The 16,920-nt window shown below is 47.2% G+C and overlaps 1 protein-coding gene across 8 annotated transcripts in view; it reads right to left on the reverse strand.

The window, feature by feature from the left end:
- Positions 1-16,920, reverse strand: part of serac1 (serine active site containing 1) — a 256,450-nt gene that overhangs the window by 14,669 nt on the left and 224,861 nt on the right. For 6 of the 8 annotated variants that reach the window (XM_072502719.1, XM_072502689.1, XM_072502680.1 and 3 more), the window contains 2 exons: positions 10,663-10,760; positions 4,193-4,375 (listed from right to left, as the gene is read on the reverse strand). In XM_072502719.1, coding sequence (XP_072358820.1) covers positions 4,193-4,375; positions 10,663-10,760 — 281 coding nt within the window. The remainder of the gene's footprint in view (positions 1-4,192; positions 4,376-10,662; positions 10,761-16,920) is intronic. The other 2 variants (XR_011945462.1, XM_072502709.1) reach the window with 2 other exon arrangements.

The raw sequence follows: 16,920 nt of genomic DNA on the forward strand, positions 1-16,920 counted from the left end.
ATCAAAGGCGGAAGAACCGTGAAGAGGAAGGGCCTGCTCCACATGCAGAGGATGAACCCCAGAGAGCCGTTACATGGAGGAGCCTCGTTAGACCCAGGGTCTACAGACAGCACCCAGCATCCCTGCAGATGTCCGAGAATCAGTGTTTCTGAGAACCAGTGTTGCTGAGAACATCCAGTGAGGACATCCCATTATCTTCACATGGATTCTGTGAGCATTGCTCTCCTATCTGACTGATGGCAGTGCACACCCTCTGTGATAAGGCTGCTGTCATAGGGATGCAGCGGTTACCCAAAGTCCCTATATTGCAGGAGGATGATGACAAATTGTAATGGGGGACAGTGCACAGCTTCTGACCTCTGACTGGCTGATTCTAGTTCGCTTGCTCTCAATGACCAGGTTCATATCGTGGCGATGTTTTATCTCTCCGGAACTAACAGCATCCTTCATGAGCTGAGGAACAGTGTCACCAGAGGCAGAAGCTGATAGGACGGGGGAGCCAGTCCACCTCAAAGAAGAAGAGAGCACACAAGGACAATGACTGGAATGAGCAATGCTAGCCCTATATATTGTGGGAGACATACTCACAAGACACAGGCATGACTGATGTGTTCAGTCACTGAGAAGGGACACCATCAATGTGCTGGGAACCTGGATGCCCTGGGGTGTGCACCAGTTGATCCTCCCCCCTATGGGTACCCGGGTCCCCTGGCTTTATTCTTGGGGTAGAAGGACAGCTGGAGTGAGGCTAAGAAGCCCCGCCGTCCTCTGGCATTGGCACCAATGGATACCAGCAAGTGGCTGCACCATGGAGTGCTCGTCCTGCAGTAGTGCCACCATGGCTGTGTTGATCTCATTATGCTGGAGTACGGCACAAGCACCTCAAGACGTAAAACGGACAGGATCCGCCATGCAGCCTTACAATCTGATGAGTGTGGCAGACATTTCTTTCTGATTTACCCACCCTTGCCTTTGGAGTTACTGCAAAGGAGGTGTGACCAAGTCCAGAGGCTCGCCATCTGACTTTGACTCAGCAGATTCCTGGTCTCCAGTAATGCTCTGAGTGCTGACACCTTGGGATGTCCCTGCCACCGCCTGCTGTGGATCAGACAGTGTGATGTGCGCACCAGATCGTGATCCTGAGGTTATTCCAGAACTAGGTCCCACCGAGATGTGTATCTGCGCTGGTGGAGGGATGGGTAACTGCTGTGATGGTTCCTCTATTTTGGGGTCTTTGAATCCCTTGTCTGTGCTTCTGTTGGGGCTGGAGTCGAGGGCCTGGCTGGTGGATTCCTTCAGCTGCTTTCCAGATGTTTCACTTAAAAAAGGAGGTTCATTAGTGCATGGCAGATACCTGAGAAACAGGAGACATGACTCATAGCATTGTTGTCTGATGGATGTTGCAGTGATGGACCTTCACTTGGTTGATCACCATCGTCCTCACCATCAGCACAGGAGTGGTCGACATCCTCCCCGGCCAGCTGGATTGCTCCATCTGCAAGGACCTTCAGCTCTGGAATCCCTCCACCCATCTGGGATCTCTCCCTCTTGTTATGTGCCTGCTTCTCTTGCATGAAAAGAGATGGCTAGAGTGTAAGGAGGGCATGTGCCAGGACAGATGAAAAGGATGCCTGGCATGTGTGGATGGTGAGTGGGACCAACGAGGTCACTGTCTGTGTGGAGTCTGCACGTTCTCCCAGTGTGTGCGTGGGTTTCCTCCGGATGTTCCGGTTTCCTCCCACAGTCCAAAGATGTGCGGGATAGGTGGACTGGCCATGCTAAATTGCCCTTAGTGTCCAAAAAGGTTAATTGGGGTTACTGGGTTAAGGGGGTGGGGTGGAGGAGGTGTGTGCTTGAGTGGGGTGCTCTTTTCAAGGGTCGGTGCAGACTTGATGGGCCGAATGGCCTCCTTTTGCACTGTAAATTCTATGAACGAGGTGATTAGGACATGGGAGATGAAAACGTGTGTGGAAAGGTGAGTGCTGGTGTTTCTTCAGCTCGCACTGAGTGAGATTCCTGTGGACATCTCTTGTGTGTGTGCACGTGAGTTGAGAGTTATGAGAAGAGTGACTTACCCTAGCTGTCCTCTTCTGCACGGCGTTAACACTGGCCACTGTCTCCCATGCTGCATTCATCACCTTTCTGGCAGGTATTCCTTCTGAGCGCAGTTACAGCACATCACATTGGGCTTCTACTGCATCGAGAGAGGGCCTTTCCAAAGAGCCATCCAAAAACGTGGGAGTGGATTTCTTGGCGCCCATCACTTCCCTGCGATCTGTGAAGTGTGGCTGCTGCACGCTGGCCTTAATGATTTCTGTGCTGTGGTGATGGCAGGCGGGTGAATCAGAGACCAGCGATATGGCGTGGAAACGTGCATGAAAATGTTTGGCACTAAGTGGCACACTATAAGGCAGAAAAAGCCTCAAGGCCGCTTTCCCCGCCCAACATCGGCCTTTGTCGATTTCCAATAAAATCGCACCCCGTCCTGTGGTAGGGAAAGAATCCACGCCATTTCTTCCAACTCCAACCTCATTAATTATGCATCTGGGGTTTTGTGCCGTATTCCGTGCCAGGGTGGGTTTGATAGCGCATATCCCGCCGCCACATTTAAAAGGACTCTTTCCTATCACCTCCTCCCATTGGAGATGTCGTGAAGCGGAGGTGAAGATCAGGTGCCTAAGTTTAGCAATGTCGCCCTGTACGTCCAGGATCTCCTGCCTCTCCATTTTCAGCCCATCAATTACCTCTACCATCTCCAATTCTACAGATATTTTGTTAGATTCCTATTCCTTAGTAAATACCGCTTAGTAAAGTACTCATTGAGTATTCTAGCCTTTTCTTGTGATCCTAAGCATATATCATCCTCCCTGACTAATAGGATCCATTTCACCTTTCACTCCTAGTTTACTGCTTAAATGCCCAAAGAGGTTTTTTTGGGTTCTCTTTTATGTTGACTGCCATTATATTCTTATATTCTCTCTGCTAATCTTCACTTCCCCTTTCAAATTATAGCATTTGACCTGCTTCCTGCTTGTAGATTTCACCTTGAATGCATCATACACCTGTTTTTGGTTTTATCATATCCTCTATCTTCCACCTTATCGAAGAAGCCCTACCTACCTACCTTTCCCTCTTGTTGAATGTACCTAGTCTGTACCTAAAGAATCTCCTGAAGCATTGTCCAGTGACAGCTTTTTCTGTCAGTCTTTGGTTCCATTTATCTCTGGCTGGATTACTTTTCTAGCCACTGAAATCTTCCAATTTAGACTTTCCACTTTAGATTTTCCTTGGTCTTCTGTAGTACTCGTCTATGGTCATTCTTAGCCAAGTGCTCTCCATTCAACGCTTATTTTCTGCTTTTAGATTTTATGTACAGAAAGTAAGGACAAACAGACATTTTCCAGGTCATTGCTTTATGTATAAAGGGGGACAAATAGATGTAGATGTCAGAGTTGGATGTGGTTATTTTCACCAAGGGATGCTTGAAATGAATGATACTTCATATTGAAATTACTGCAGGGAGCAATTTCAAAGCTAAACATTTTGTATTTTATTAAAAGCAGGATCAGAATACACATGCATATCAAATCCTGCTCATCCTGATCAACTGCCACGATCAAAGGTGATCCAAAATCTGGGGAGCATCTCGTTGAGATGAGCTGCAGGCTATCAATGGCTGGACCCACAACCTTTCCGTTCCTGGATACCGATTTCAAAGTGTTGGTAATATAGAACTTAAGTGTTCCCTTTTCGGTAACCATGCTCTCTTCTCATTTTCACTCATGGCGTTCTGCTTAGGTTTAATTTTGTCTATCTTTCAATAGTTTTATCAAGTGTATTTTCTGTTGCTTTACTCTTGGTGACTAAATATTATATGTTTACCCTCGTTTTCCATACCAGAATTCTGAAAGTTCTTAAGACTCTTAACTCTGACATTTTAGATTTTGGCAAGAGATTGCGAAAGAAAACAACCTTGGAAAAAAATGGCAGATCTGTTACATTGAATCCTCAGTCCCCACTGAAAATATTTTGGACACAGAACTACAGGGTAGGTTTGACCGCGGCATATTTTTAAAGTATCTAGACAGAAACAAAAACATTAAGCCCTATACAAAATTCAAATGTACAAATGACATACAGACCGAATGACAGAGAAACAGAAGATTGAGTTGATCAGATAAGCCAATCTTACCCTTACTGAGTTCCTTGACTTCAACAGAGGGAAACAGCAGAAAACGAGCACTAACAGAGTACTCTGCTAAGCGAGATCCAGAATGGGGTACACTGTAAAATACAATCCCTTGGGTATTCTGAACCACTGACCTCATTTCGGGATCCTCTGAAGCATCTAAAAGCATCTTTTTGACTAGCAAGCCTATAATGGAAAGATTGTATTAACTAAACGCAACGATATCAGACTTGACAAACGAGACTAATATTGAGAGTAGTTAAATTCAAATGTATCCAGCCCAGACCATTGATATAAGTAAATGTATCAGTTCCACTAGTAAATGCAGTAACTATGCATTACAATGATGCAGGGAATTAGCAATCACAAAGTCAATTCCTTTCCAATCGAGCTAAATTAAGCTATACCCAATCTCCAGGTTTCTGACTCAAATACTTCCAAACTAGAGCCATATGCTCAATGTTGTCAAAGCCCATGACTGTCTCAGCATTGCTGCGAACGGACGTCCGGGTGCGGCGATGACCAGCTAAGTCGCACGTTTCGGCAGCTCCCGGTGGAACGGACTTTTGGGCTCTTAATAAGAGCCCCAACGGCAATTTTAACGGCTAGAAGCACTGTGCGGTAAACCAGAAGGGAATCCCCCCTGGAAACGGATGGAAAAAGGAGAGGGAAGTGGCCAGATTGCAGTGGATCCTTTGGAGCAGCGGCAAGGAAGGCAAGCAAGAACCATGATGGCGATGGAAGGTGGCAGTTTAACATGTGGCCCTGAACAACAAGAGTTTCTGAAATGTTGCGTGGAAGAACTTAAAAAGGAAATGAAGAAGGAGCTGTTGGCCCCGATATTACAGGCGATCGAAGGGCTAAAGGATGAGCAAAAGACCCAGGAGCGGGAGCTTCGGGTCGTGAAGGCAAAGGCTGCCGAGAACGAGGACGATATACAGGGCCTGGTGGTGAAGACGGAGATGCACGAGGCACACCATAAACGATGTGTGGAAAGACTGGAGGTGCTGGAGAATAACGCGAGGAGGAATAATTTAATGATTCTTGGTCTTCCTGAAGGTGCAGAAGGAGCAGACGTCGGGGCATATGTGAGCACGATGCTGCACTCGTTAATGGGAGCGGAGGCCCCGGCGGGTCCGCTGTAGGTGGAGGGAGCATACCGAGTGATGGCGCGAGGACAGAGAGCAGGAGAAATTCCTAGAGCCATAGTGGTGAGATTCCTCCGTTTTAAGGACAAAGAGATGGTCCTTAGATTATCATAGAATTTACAGTGCAGAAGGAGGCCATTCAGCCCATCGAGTCTGCACCAGCTCTTGGAAAGAGCACCCTACCCAAGTTCAGCCCCTCCACCCTATCCCCATAACCCAGTAACCCCACCCAACACGAAGGGCAATTTTGGACACTAAGGGCAATTTATCATGACCAATCCACCTAACCCGCACATCTTTGGATTGTGGGAGCACCCGGAGGAAACCCACGCACACACAGGGAGGATGTGCAGACTCCGCACAGACAGTGACCCAAGCCGGAATCGAACCTGGGACCCTGGAGCTGTGAAGCAATTGTGCTATCCGCAATGCTACCGTGCTGCCCAGATGGGCAAAGAAAACTCGGAGCAGTAGGTGGGAGAACACGGTGATCCGCGTATATCAAGACTGGAGTGTGGAGGTGGCGAGAAGGAGGGCGAGCTTTAATCGGGCCAAGGCGGTGCTTCACAAAAAGAAGATAAAATTTGGAATGCTGCAACCGGCAAGACTGTGGGTCACATATCAAGGGAGGCACCACTACTTTGGGACGGCGGATGAGGCGTGGACTTTTATTGTGGAAGAAAAACTGGAATAAGCGGGTTATTAAAAAAGAACGTTTGAAACAAAGTGGTGGGGCGAGTATGGGGGGGGGCGAAGAGTGGGGGAAAAAGGGGGGGGGAAAGATGAGTTTTGTGTTATTAATCCTGCGATGCGGTAACTTTTTTCTCTCTTCCACAGGTGGTGGTGGAGGGAGGAAGGGAGGTGGAGGAGATGGGGTGTTGGCCACGAGGGGCGGGGCCAGAAGGGAAGCGCAGGCTTTGTTCCCGCGCTATGATAATCATGGCGGGAATAGGGAAGCAGGAAGGAGGGGGCGTCGCACGGTGCGAGCCGAGGTCACGGGGGGGAAGCCAAGGTCGGCCAGAGTTTTCTGACTTCTGGGAGCAACATGGGGGGTGTAACTACGCTAGTGGGGGATCTAGCCGGGGGGGGGGGGGGGGGGGGGGGGGGGAGCTACTGGGTTGCTGCTGCTGGGGAGAGGGGGGAGCCGGAATGGGGTGGGGTGGGCGGGGGGACACCGCCTGGGGGGGACACAGCTGCGTGGGAACCGGATGAGGAGCTGGAATAAGGGGATGGCTAATCGACATGGGGGGGTGTGGGGGGGTAAAAAGCCCCCCAACCCGGTTGATCACGTGGAATGTGAGAGGGCTGAACGGGCCGATAAAGAGGGCACGAGTACTCGCACACCTTAAGAAACTTAAGGCTGTGTGGGAAACAAAGAAAATAAGGAGCGTGGTCAAAAGCACTTTGGCTGCTGAGATGTTACGCCTTGTAGAGGCGGTGGATATGGCCTTTTATATAAGTACGATATTGACAGAAATTTTGGGATTAGGGGATTTGGGTAAAATTCCTATTGACTGTCACATTGACAAATCCCTGTGGGAAGATGTGCACTCTACAAAAAGTGTCAATGAAAAGAGATTACGGATAGACATCGCAAGTGAAGCAGATGTTGGACAGAGGGGAAATAACAAAAATTAAATGAGTCGACAGGAGCTAGCAACTGTCAGATTGTTTTACGAAAAGAGGGGTGAGTTCACAGAAACTTTTGGATATTGTTAATGAAGGGCGATTGTTTCGGTGACTGTTTTTTTTCTTTCTCGTCCAAACAAAAAAAAAAAGGGAGGGAGCCATGTGTGTGTTTTTGAGTTTCTCAATTTTGTTTTCACCGAATTATTATTTTTTCTCCAATGAAGGGGAGACTGTTAAGTAATGGGTTAAGAGACATTGCAATTCGTTGTCTCATTTATGTTAAGTATCCATTAATTGACACTGATATGTAAAGGGGCTTCAGGTGGCCTCTGTCAGGTGGTGTGTTGTTAAGAGTTTTGTGCAGAGGCTGTGGAAGTGAAATAAATGTCGTTTGTTGAAAAGGGAAAAAAAAAGAAACTTAAGGCAGACGTGGTTATGTTACAAGAGACGCACTTGAAATTTATAGACCAGGTTAGACTACGCAAAGGATGGGTGGGGCAGGTGTTTCATTCGGGGCTAGATGCGAAAAACAGGGGGGTGGCTAGACTAGTGGGGAAGCGGGTTATGTTTGAGGCAAAGACCATAGTGGCGGATAGCGGGGGCAGATACATGATGGTGAGTGGCAAATTACAGGGGGAGGCGCGGTGGTCTTGGTAAACGTATATGCCCCGAACTGGGATGATGCCAATTTTATGAGGCGCATGCTAGGACGCATCCCGGACCTAGAGGTGGGAAAGTTGGTAATGGGGGGAGATTTTAATACGGTGCTGGAGCCAGGGCTGGACAGGTCGCGATCCAGGACTGGAAGGAGGCCGGCTGCAGCCAATGTGCTTAAAGATTTTATGGAGCAGATGGGAGGAGTAGACCCGTGGAGATTTAGTAGACCTAGGAGTAAGGAGTTTTCGTTTTTCTCCTATGTCCACAAAGTTTATTCGCGAATAGACTTTTTTGTTTTGGGAAGGGCGTTGATCCCGAAGGTGAGGGGGACGGAGTATACGGCTATAGCCATTTCGGATCACGCTCCACATTTGGTAGACTTGGAGATAGGGGAGGAAACAGAAGGGCGTCCACCCTGGAGAATGGATATGGGACTAATGGCAGATGAAGGGGTGTGTCTAAGGTGAGGGGGTGCATTGAAAAATACTTGGAACTCAATGATAACGGGGAGGTCCAGGTGGGAGTGGTCTGGGAGGCGCTGAAGGCAGTTGTTAGAGGGGAGCTGATATCAATAAGGGCACATAAAGGAAAGCAGGAGAGTAGGGAACGGGAGCGGTTGCTGCAAGAACTTCTGAGGGTGGACAGGCAATGTGCGGAGGCACCGGAGGAGGGACTGTACAGGGAAAGGCAAAGGTTACACATCGAATTTGACTTGCTGACAACGGGTACTGCAGAAGCACAGTGGAGGAAGGCACAGGGTGTACAGTATGAGTATGGGGAGAAGGCGAGCAGGTTGCTGGCCCATCAATTGAGGAAAAGGGGAGCAGCGAGGGAAATAGGGGGAGTGAGGGATGAGGAAGGAGAGATAGAGCGGGGAGCGGAGAGAGTGAATGGAGTGTTCAAGGCATTCTATAAAACGTTATACGAAGCTCGGCCCCCGGATGGGAAGGAGAGAATGATGTGCTTCCTGGACCGGCTGGAATTTCCTAAGGTGGAGGAGCAGGAGAGGGTGGGACTGGGAGCACAGATCGAGATAGAGGAAGTAGTGAAAGGAATTAGGAGTATGCAGGCGGGGAAGGCTCCGGGACCGGATGGATTTCCAGTCGAATTTTATAGGAAATATGTGGACTTGCTTGCCCCGATACTGATGAGAACCTTTAATGAGGCGAAGGAAAGGGGACAGCTGCCCCCGACTATGTCGGAGGCAACGATATCGCTTCTCCTAAAGAAGGAAAAAGACCCGCTGCAATGCGGGTCCTATAGACCTATTTCCCTCCTAAATGTAGACGCTAAGATTCTGGCCAAGGTAATGGCAATGAGGATAGAGGATTGTGTCCCGAGGGTGGTCCATGAGGACCAAACTGGGTTTGTGAAGGGGAGACAGCTGAATACGAATATACGGAGGCTGCTAGGGGTAATGATGATGCCCCCACCAGAGGGGGAAGCGGAGATAGTGGTGGCGATGGATGCCGAGAAAGCATTTGATAGAGTGGAGTCGGTGGAGTTGTGGACAGTGCGGAAGGATGTTACAAGTTACAGAGGGACATAGATAAGCTGCAGCACTGGGCTGAGAGGTGGCAAATGGATTTTAATGCAGATAAGTGTGAGGTGATTCATTTTGGAAGGAATAACAAGAAGACAAGAGTACTGGGCTAATGGCAAGATTCTTGGCAGTGTGGATGAGCAGAGAGATCTCGGTGTCCATGTACATAGATCCCTGAAAGTTTCCTCTCAGGTTGAGAGGGTTGTTAAGAAGGCATATGGTCTGTTAGCTTTTATTGGTAGAAGGATTGAGTTTCGGAGCCATGAGGTCATGTTGCAGCTGTACAAAACTCTGGTGCGGCCGCATTTAGAGTATTGCGTGCAATTCTGGTCACCGCATTTTTGGAAGGATGTGGAAGCATTGGAAAGGGTGCAGAGGAGATTTACCAGAATGTTGCCTGGTATGGAGGGAAGATCTTATGAGGAAAGGCTGAGGGACTTGAGGCTGTTTTCGTTAGAGAGAAGAAGGTTAAGAGGTGACTTAATTGAGGCATACAAGATGATCAGAGGATTGGATAGGGTGGACAGTGAGAGCCTTTTTCCTCGGTGGTGATGTCTAGCACGAGGGGACATAGATTTAAATTGAGGGGAGATAGATACAAGACAGATGTCAGAGGTAGGTTCTTTACTCAGAGAGTAGTAAGGGTGTGGAATGCCCTGCCTGCAACAGTAGTGGGCTCGCCAACACTAAGGGTATTCAAATGGTCATTGGATAGACATATGAACGATAAGGGAATAGTGTAAATGGGCTTTAGACTGGTTTCACAGGAAGGCGCAACATCGAGGGCTGAAGGGCCTGTACTGCGCTGTAATGTTCTATGTTCTACATGTGCCAGGTTTAATGTGCTCCACTGATTCACTTCCAGATCCTTGAAGGGATATGGGGCAAAGGCTGCATGTCAAGTTAGATCACAAATCAGACATAATATGGAACTAGTCTGAGGGGCTAAGTGGTCTACTCCTGCTCCTACATTCATAAGATATGTGGAAGAACTAGAGAAGCCAGTATTGTTCTCCTCAAAGTAGAGCAGAGAGATTAAGAGGAGGTTTGATAAGAAGTGTCTAAATCATAAATGATTCGGAGAGAAAAACCGTGTCCAGTAGCAGAGGACATAGATTTCAGGTGATTGGCAAACAAATCAGAAATGCCATGTGGAAACAATTTCTACTCAGCAAAATATTGTGATCTGGAATGCATTGTCTGAAATTATGGTGGAAGCATGGTGAATAGTAACATTCAGAATAGAATTGGGTAAATATTTGAATGAAAATAAATGAAGTCATGGGGAAAGAGGGGGGGAATTGAATTAATTGAAAAGCTTCAACAAAGAATCAGCATATTTTGATGTCCTGAATGTCCTCCTTATGTGTTAAATTACTCAAAAATAATATAATGAAGAAGATTCTGATGAAGGCACAGAAATATGTTCCAACAAGTGACAACCATTGAACAGGGACAGAGGGGAAACTGCTTGTTTGTTTTTGTAAAGTTCTTACCTCCCATACTATGTGCAATCCACACCACTGGCCTATCCCCAACACCTGCAGCTTTCAGTTTAGTCAGCAGCTCCCGACCCCTGTAAGCCAAGGATTTCCTGGATAAAAACAAAAAATGAGACAAGTCCAGTTTCACCACAGCTGTTAATTCTTGCTGGTTTCAAACCTAAGAGTGCTTCTAAATTTTAAGAAAATGCATTATAACCTGAAAGGGGAAAATGTACAATGTAGTAACTTCCACAAGTCAAAGCTAAAACTTATTTTTGTTAAATTAAGTAACCAATTAAGGAATCTTATGAAGTTGTTACAATCCCAGCTGGTGTTATAGAATCATAGAATCTACAGTGCAGAAGGAGGCCACTCAGCCCATCCGAGTCTCTTGGAAAGAGCACCCCACTTAAGCCCACACCTCCACCCTATCCCCGTAACCCCACCTAACCCAAGGGCAATTTAGCATGGCCAATCCACCTAACCTGCACATCTTTGGACTGTGGGAGGAAACCGGAGCACCCGGAGGAAACCCACGCAGATACGGGGAGAACGTGCAGACTCCGCACAAACAGTGACCCATCAGGGAATCGAACCTGGGACCCTGGAGCTGTGAAGCAACTGTGCTAACCACTGTGCTGCCATGTCTCCCTCGTTACTAATGCCGTGTTACTAATGGACAAATCATATTCCAGGGGATCTTTTGTTTCGAAACGTGGAGGGCAGCTACTGAACAGAGTCACAGACACTGCTGATGAAGCTTTAACAAAAGAATAAAACACTTATTAAACAGGAAAAGATTAACTATATTACAATGCTCCTTCACCCAGAACTATGCTTTTACTGATATATACAGATTTGTAAGGATAACATAAGTTACTGGAAAGGCCTTTATATAATGGGGATAGATGAATGTGATTTGTATCTTCCATACCTCAAAATGAAATGTCTGTGCCCTGAATTTTCATTTCTTTAGGGAGGGAGGGATGTCGATTCCCCTATTTCCCCTTTCTTTATTTTTGTTGGTATCATTTTGATCCATGAATGCTTAATGAACATGTATCTTTCAGTCAAGCAGCAGAGAGAATAAGGAATTCAAAAAGTTGCATCATTGGTTTAGAAGAAGCTGAATTTTCAATCAGCTTCAAACAAAGGTTCTACTTGTAGCTACTTGCAGCTGGAGCTGGTTAATTAGTTAATTGGATTAGGCCAGTTTTCAGAGGCTAGATTCACAGTATAAAGGTGATCCAGCTTCAGTGCAGACTTTGTTTGCACTGAGTGCTGAATTTGGGTGCATTTGAGTGCTATAGTGAGAGTTTGGTGACTGAGGGAGTGCTGAATTTGGGTGCATTTGAGTGCTATAGTGAGAGTTTGGTGACTGAGGGAGTTAGGTGAGGAGGGAGTAAGGTACTCCTTTCATTTCATTTCCGACATTTCCTCAAAGAGCGTGATGGGCACCGGGGGTTTACAGAGAGTGCAGCTGACTGGGAGCAGAGTTGGAGGGCAGAGTTCCAGTTGGTCCACAGGGCAGCTATATTCTGTAAGGTAAGAGGGGAGGGAGGCTAGGGCAGTTGCATGCTCCTCCTGTAGGATGTGGGTGGTGAGGGATACCACTGGTGTCCCCGCTGACTATACCTGCGGGAAGTGCACCCAACTCCAGCTCCTCAGAGACCGTGTTAGGGAACTGGAGCTGGATGAACATCGGATCATCCGGGAGGTAGAGGAAGTAATAGACAAGAGTTACAGGGAGGTAGCCACACCCAAGGTACAGAACAAGAGTAGTTGGGTTACAAGCAGGGGAAAGAAAACGAGTGGGCAGACGGTGCAGGGACCCCTCGTGGCTGTTACCCTTCAAAACAAGTATACCGTTTTGGATGCCGTTGGGGGGGGGATGACCTACCGGGAGAAGGCCCTAGCGGTCAGGTCTCTCACACTGAGTCTGGCTCTGGGGCTCAGAAGGGAAGGGCGGGGGGGGGGGGAGGATAGAAAAGCAATAGTGATAGGAGACTCAATGGTTAGGGGAATAGATAGGAGATTCTGTGGTCGAGATCGAGACTCCCAGAAGGTATGTTGCCTCCCGGGTGCCAGGGCCAGGAATATCACGGATCGTGTCTTCAGGATCCTTAACGAGGAGGGTGAGCAGCCAGAAGTCCACATTGGTACCAATGACGTAGGTAGGAAAAGGGGTGTGGATGTAGTAAATGAGTTTAGGGAGTTAGGCTGGAAGTTAAAAGCCAGGACAGACAGAGTTGTCATCTCTGGTTTGTTGCCGGTGCCACATGATACCTAGCGAGGCTAGGAATAGGGAGAGAATGCAGTTGAACACGTGGCTGCAGGAATGGTGTAGGAGGGAGGGCTTCAGGTATTTGGATAATTGCAGCGCATTCTGGGGAAGGTGGGACCTGCACAAGCAGGACGGGTTGCATCCAAACCAGAGGGGCACCAATATCCTGGGAGGGAGGTTTTCTAGTACTCTTCGGGACGGTTTAAACTAATTTGGCAGGGGATGGGAACCGGATTTGTAGTCCAGCAACTAAGATAGCCGATATTCAGGACGTCAAAGGGTGTAGTGAGGCAGTGGGGAAGGTAACACTGACAAAGGAGAGCACTTGCATGGAGATGGGTTGAAGTGTGTATACTTCAACGCAAGAAGCATCTTGAATAAGGTGGGTGAACTTAAGGCATAGATCGGTACTTGGGACTACGATGTGGTGGCCATCACGGAAACTTGGATAGAAGAGGGGCAGAAATGGTTGTTGAAGGTTCCTGGTTATAGATGTTTCAATAAGATTAGGAGGATGGTAAAAGAGGTGGGGGGGGGGGGGGGGTGGCATTGTTAATTAGAGATAGTATAACAGCTGCAGATAGGCAGTTGGAGGAGGATCTGCCGACTGAGGTAGTCTGGGTTGAAGTCAGAAATAGGAAAGGAACAGTCACCTTGTTGGGAGTTTTCGATAGGCCCCCCAATAGCAGCAGAGATGTGGAGGAACAGATTGGGAAACAGATTTTGAAAAGGTGCAGAAGTCACAGGGTAGTAGTCATGGGTGAATTCAACTTCCCAAATATTGAGTGGAAACTCTTTCGATCAAATAGTTTCGATGGGGTGGTGTTTGTGCAGTGTGTCCAGGAAGCTTTTCTAACACAGTATGTAGATTGTCCGACCAGAGGGGCGGCCATATTGGATTTGGTACTTGGTAATGAACCAGGGCAAGCGATAGATTTGTTAGTGGGGGAGCATTTTGGAGATAGTGACCACAATTCTGTGACTTTCACTTTAGTAATGGAGAGGGATAGGTGCGTGCAACAGGGCAAGGTTTACAATTGGGGGAAGGGTAAATACGATGCTGTCAGACAAGAACTGAAGTGCATAAGTTGGGAACATAGGCTGACAGGGAAGGACACATGTGAAATGTGGAACTTGTTCAAGGAACAGTTACTACGTGTCCTTGATATGTATGTTCCGGACAGGCAGGGAAGAGATGGTCGAGTGAGGGAACCATGGTTGACAAGAGAGGTTGAATGTCTTGTTAAGAGGAAGGATACTTATGTAAGGCTGAGGAAACAAGGTTCAGACAGGGCGCTGGAGGGATACAAGATAGCCAGGAGGGAACTGAAGAAAGGGAATAGGAGAGCTAAGAGAGGGCATGAAAAATCTTTGGCGGGTAGGATCAAGGAAAACCCCAAGGCATTTTACACATATGTGAGAAATATGAGAATGACTAGAGCGAGGACAGTAGCGGGAGATTGTGTATTGAGTCTGAAGAGATAGGCGAGGTCTTGAACGAGTACTTTTCTTCAGTATTTACAGAGGGGCCATATTGTTGGAGAGGACAGTGTGAAACAGACTGGTAAGCCCGAGGAGATACTTGTTAGGAAGGAAGATGTGTTGGGCATTTTGAAAAACTTGAGAATAGACAAGTCCCCTGGGCCTGATGGGATATATCCAAGGATTCTAAGGGAAGCAAGAGATTAAATTGCAGAGCCGTTGGCAATGATCTTTTCGTCCTTACTGTCATCAGGGGTTGTACCAGGGGATTGGAGAGTGGCGAATGTCGCGTCCCTGTTCAAGAAAGGGAATAGGGATAACCCTGGGAATTACAGGCCAGTTAGTCTTACTTCGGTGGTAGGCAAAGTAATGGAAAGGGTACTGAGGGATAGGATTTCTGAGCACCTGGAAAGACACTGCTTGATTAGGGATAGTCAGCACGAATTTGTGAGGGGTAGGTCTTGCCTCACAAGCCTTATTGAATTCTTTGAGGAGGTGACCAAGCACCTGGATGAAGGTAAAGCCGTGGATGTAGTGTACATGGATTTTAATAAGGCATTTGATGAGGTTCCCCATGGTAGGCTTATGCAGAATGTAAGGAGGCATGGGATAGTGGGAAATTTGGCCAGTTGGATAACGAACTGGCTAACCGATAGAAGTCAGAGAGTGATGGTGGATGGCAAATATTCAGCGTGGAGCCCAGTTACCAGTGGCGTACCGCAGGGTCCTCTGCTGTTTGTGATTTTCATTCATGACTTGGATGAGGGAGTTGAAAGGTGGGTCAGTAAATTTGCAGATGATACGAAGATTGGTGGAGTTGTGGATAGTAAGGAGGGCTGTTGTCGGCTGCAAAGAGACATAGATAGGATGCAGAGCTGGGCTGAGAAGTGGCAGATGGAGTTTAACCCTGAAAAGTGTGAGGTTGTCCATTTTGGAAGGACAAATACGAATGCGGAATACAGGGTTAACGGTAGGGTTCTTGGCAATGTGGAGGAGCAGAGAGATCTTGGGGTCTATGTTCATAGATCTTTGAAAGTTGCCACTTAAGTGGATAGAGCTGTGAAGAAGGCCGATGGTGTGCTGGCGTTCATTAGCAGAGAACATAAGAACTAGGAGCAGGAGTAGGCCATCTGGCCCCTCGAGCCTGCTCCACCATTCAATGAGATCATGGCTGATCTTTTGTGGACTCAGCTCCACTTTCCGGCCCGAACACCATAACCCTTAATCTCTTTATTCTTCAAAAAACTACCTATCTTTATCTTTAAAACATTCAATGAAGGAGCCTCTACTGCTTCACTGGGCAAGGAATTCCATAGATTCACAACCCTTTGGGTGAAGAAGTTCCTCCTAAACTCAGTCCTAAATCTACTTCCCCTTATTTTGAGGCTATGCCCCCTAGTTCTGCTTTCACCAGCCAGTGGAAACAACCTGCCCGCATCTATCCTATCTATTCCCTTCATAATTTTATACGTTTCTATAAGATCCCCCCTCATCCTTATAAATTCCAACGAGTACAGTCCCAGTCTACTCAACCTCTCCTAGTAATCCAACCCCTTCAGCTCTGGGATTAACCTCGTGAATCTCCTCTGCACACCCTCCAGTGCCAGTACGTCCTTTCTCAAGTAAGGAGACCAAAACTGAACACAATACTCCAGGTGTGGCCTCACTAACACCTTATACAATTGCAGCAGAACCTCCATCGTCTTAAACTCCATCCCTCTAGCAATGAAGGACAAAATTCCATTCGCCTTCTTAATCACCTGTTGCACCTGTAAACCAACTTTTTGCGACTCGTGCACTAGCACACCCAGATCTCGCTGCACAGCAGCATGTTTTAATTTTATCATTTAAATAATAATCCCTTTTGCTGTTATTCCTACAAAAATGGATAACCTCACATTTGTCAACATTGTATTCCATTTGCCAGACCCTAGCCCATTCACTTAGCCTATCCAAATCCCTCTGCAGACTTCCAGTATCCTCTGCACTTTTTACTTTCCCACTTATCTTAGTGTCGTCTGCAAACTTGGACACATTGCCCTTGGTCCCCAACTCCAAATCATCTATGTAAATTGTGAACAGTTGTGGGCCCAACACTGATCCCTGAAGGACACCACTAGCTACTGATTGCCAACCAGAGAAACACCCATTAATCCCCACTCTTTGCTTTCGATTAATTAACCAATCCTCTATCCATGCTACTACTTTCCCCTTAATGCCATGCATCTTTATCTTATGCAACAACCTTTTGTGTGGCACCTTGTCAAAGGCTTTCTGGAAATCCAGATATACCACATCCATTGGCTCCCCGTTATCTACCGCACTGTTAATGTCCTCAAATAATTCCACTAAATTAGTTAGGCACGACTTGCCCTTTATGGACCCATGCTGCGTCTGCCCAATGGGACAATTTCCATCCAGATGCCTCGCTATTTCTTCCTTGATGATAGATTCCAGCATCTTCCCTACTACCGAAGTTAAGCTCACTGGCCTATAATTACCTG

Source organism: Scyliorhinus torazame, chromosome 1, assembly GCF_047496885.1.
Source record: "Scyliorhinus torazame isolate Kashiwa2021f chromosome 1, sScyTor2.1, whole genome shotgun sequence".
In the NCBI taxonomy this organism is placed as follows: Eukaryota; Metazoa; Chordata; class Chondrichthyes; order Carcharhiniformes; family Scyliorhinidae; genus Scyliorhinus; species Scyliorhinus torazame.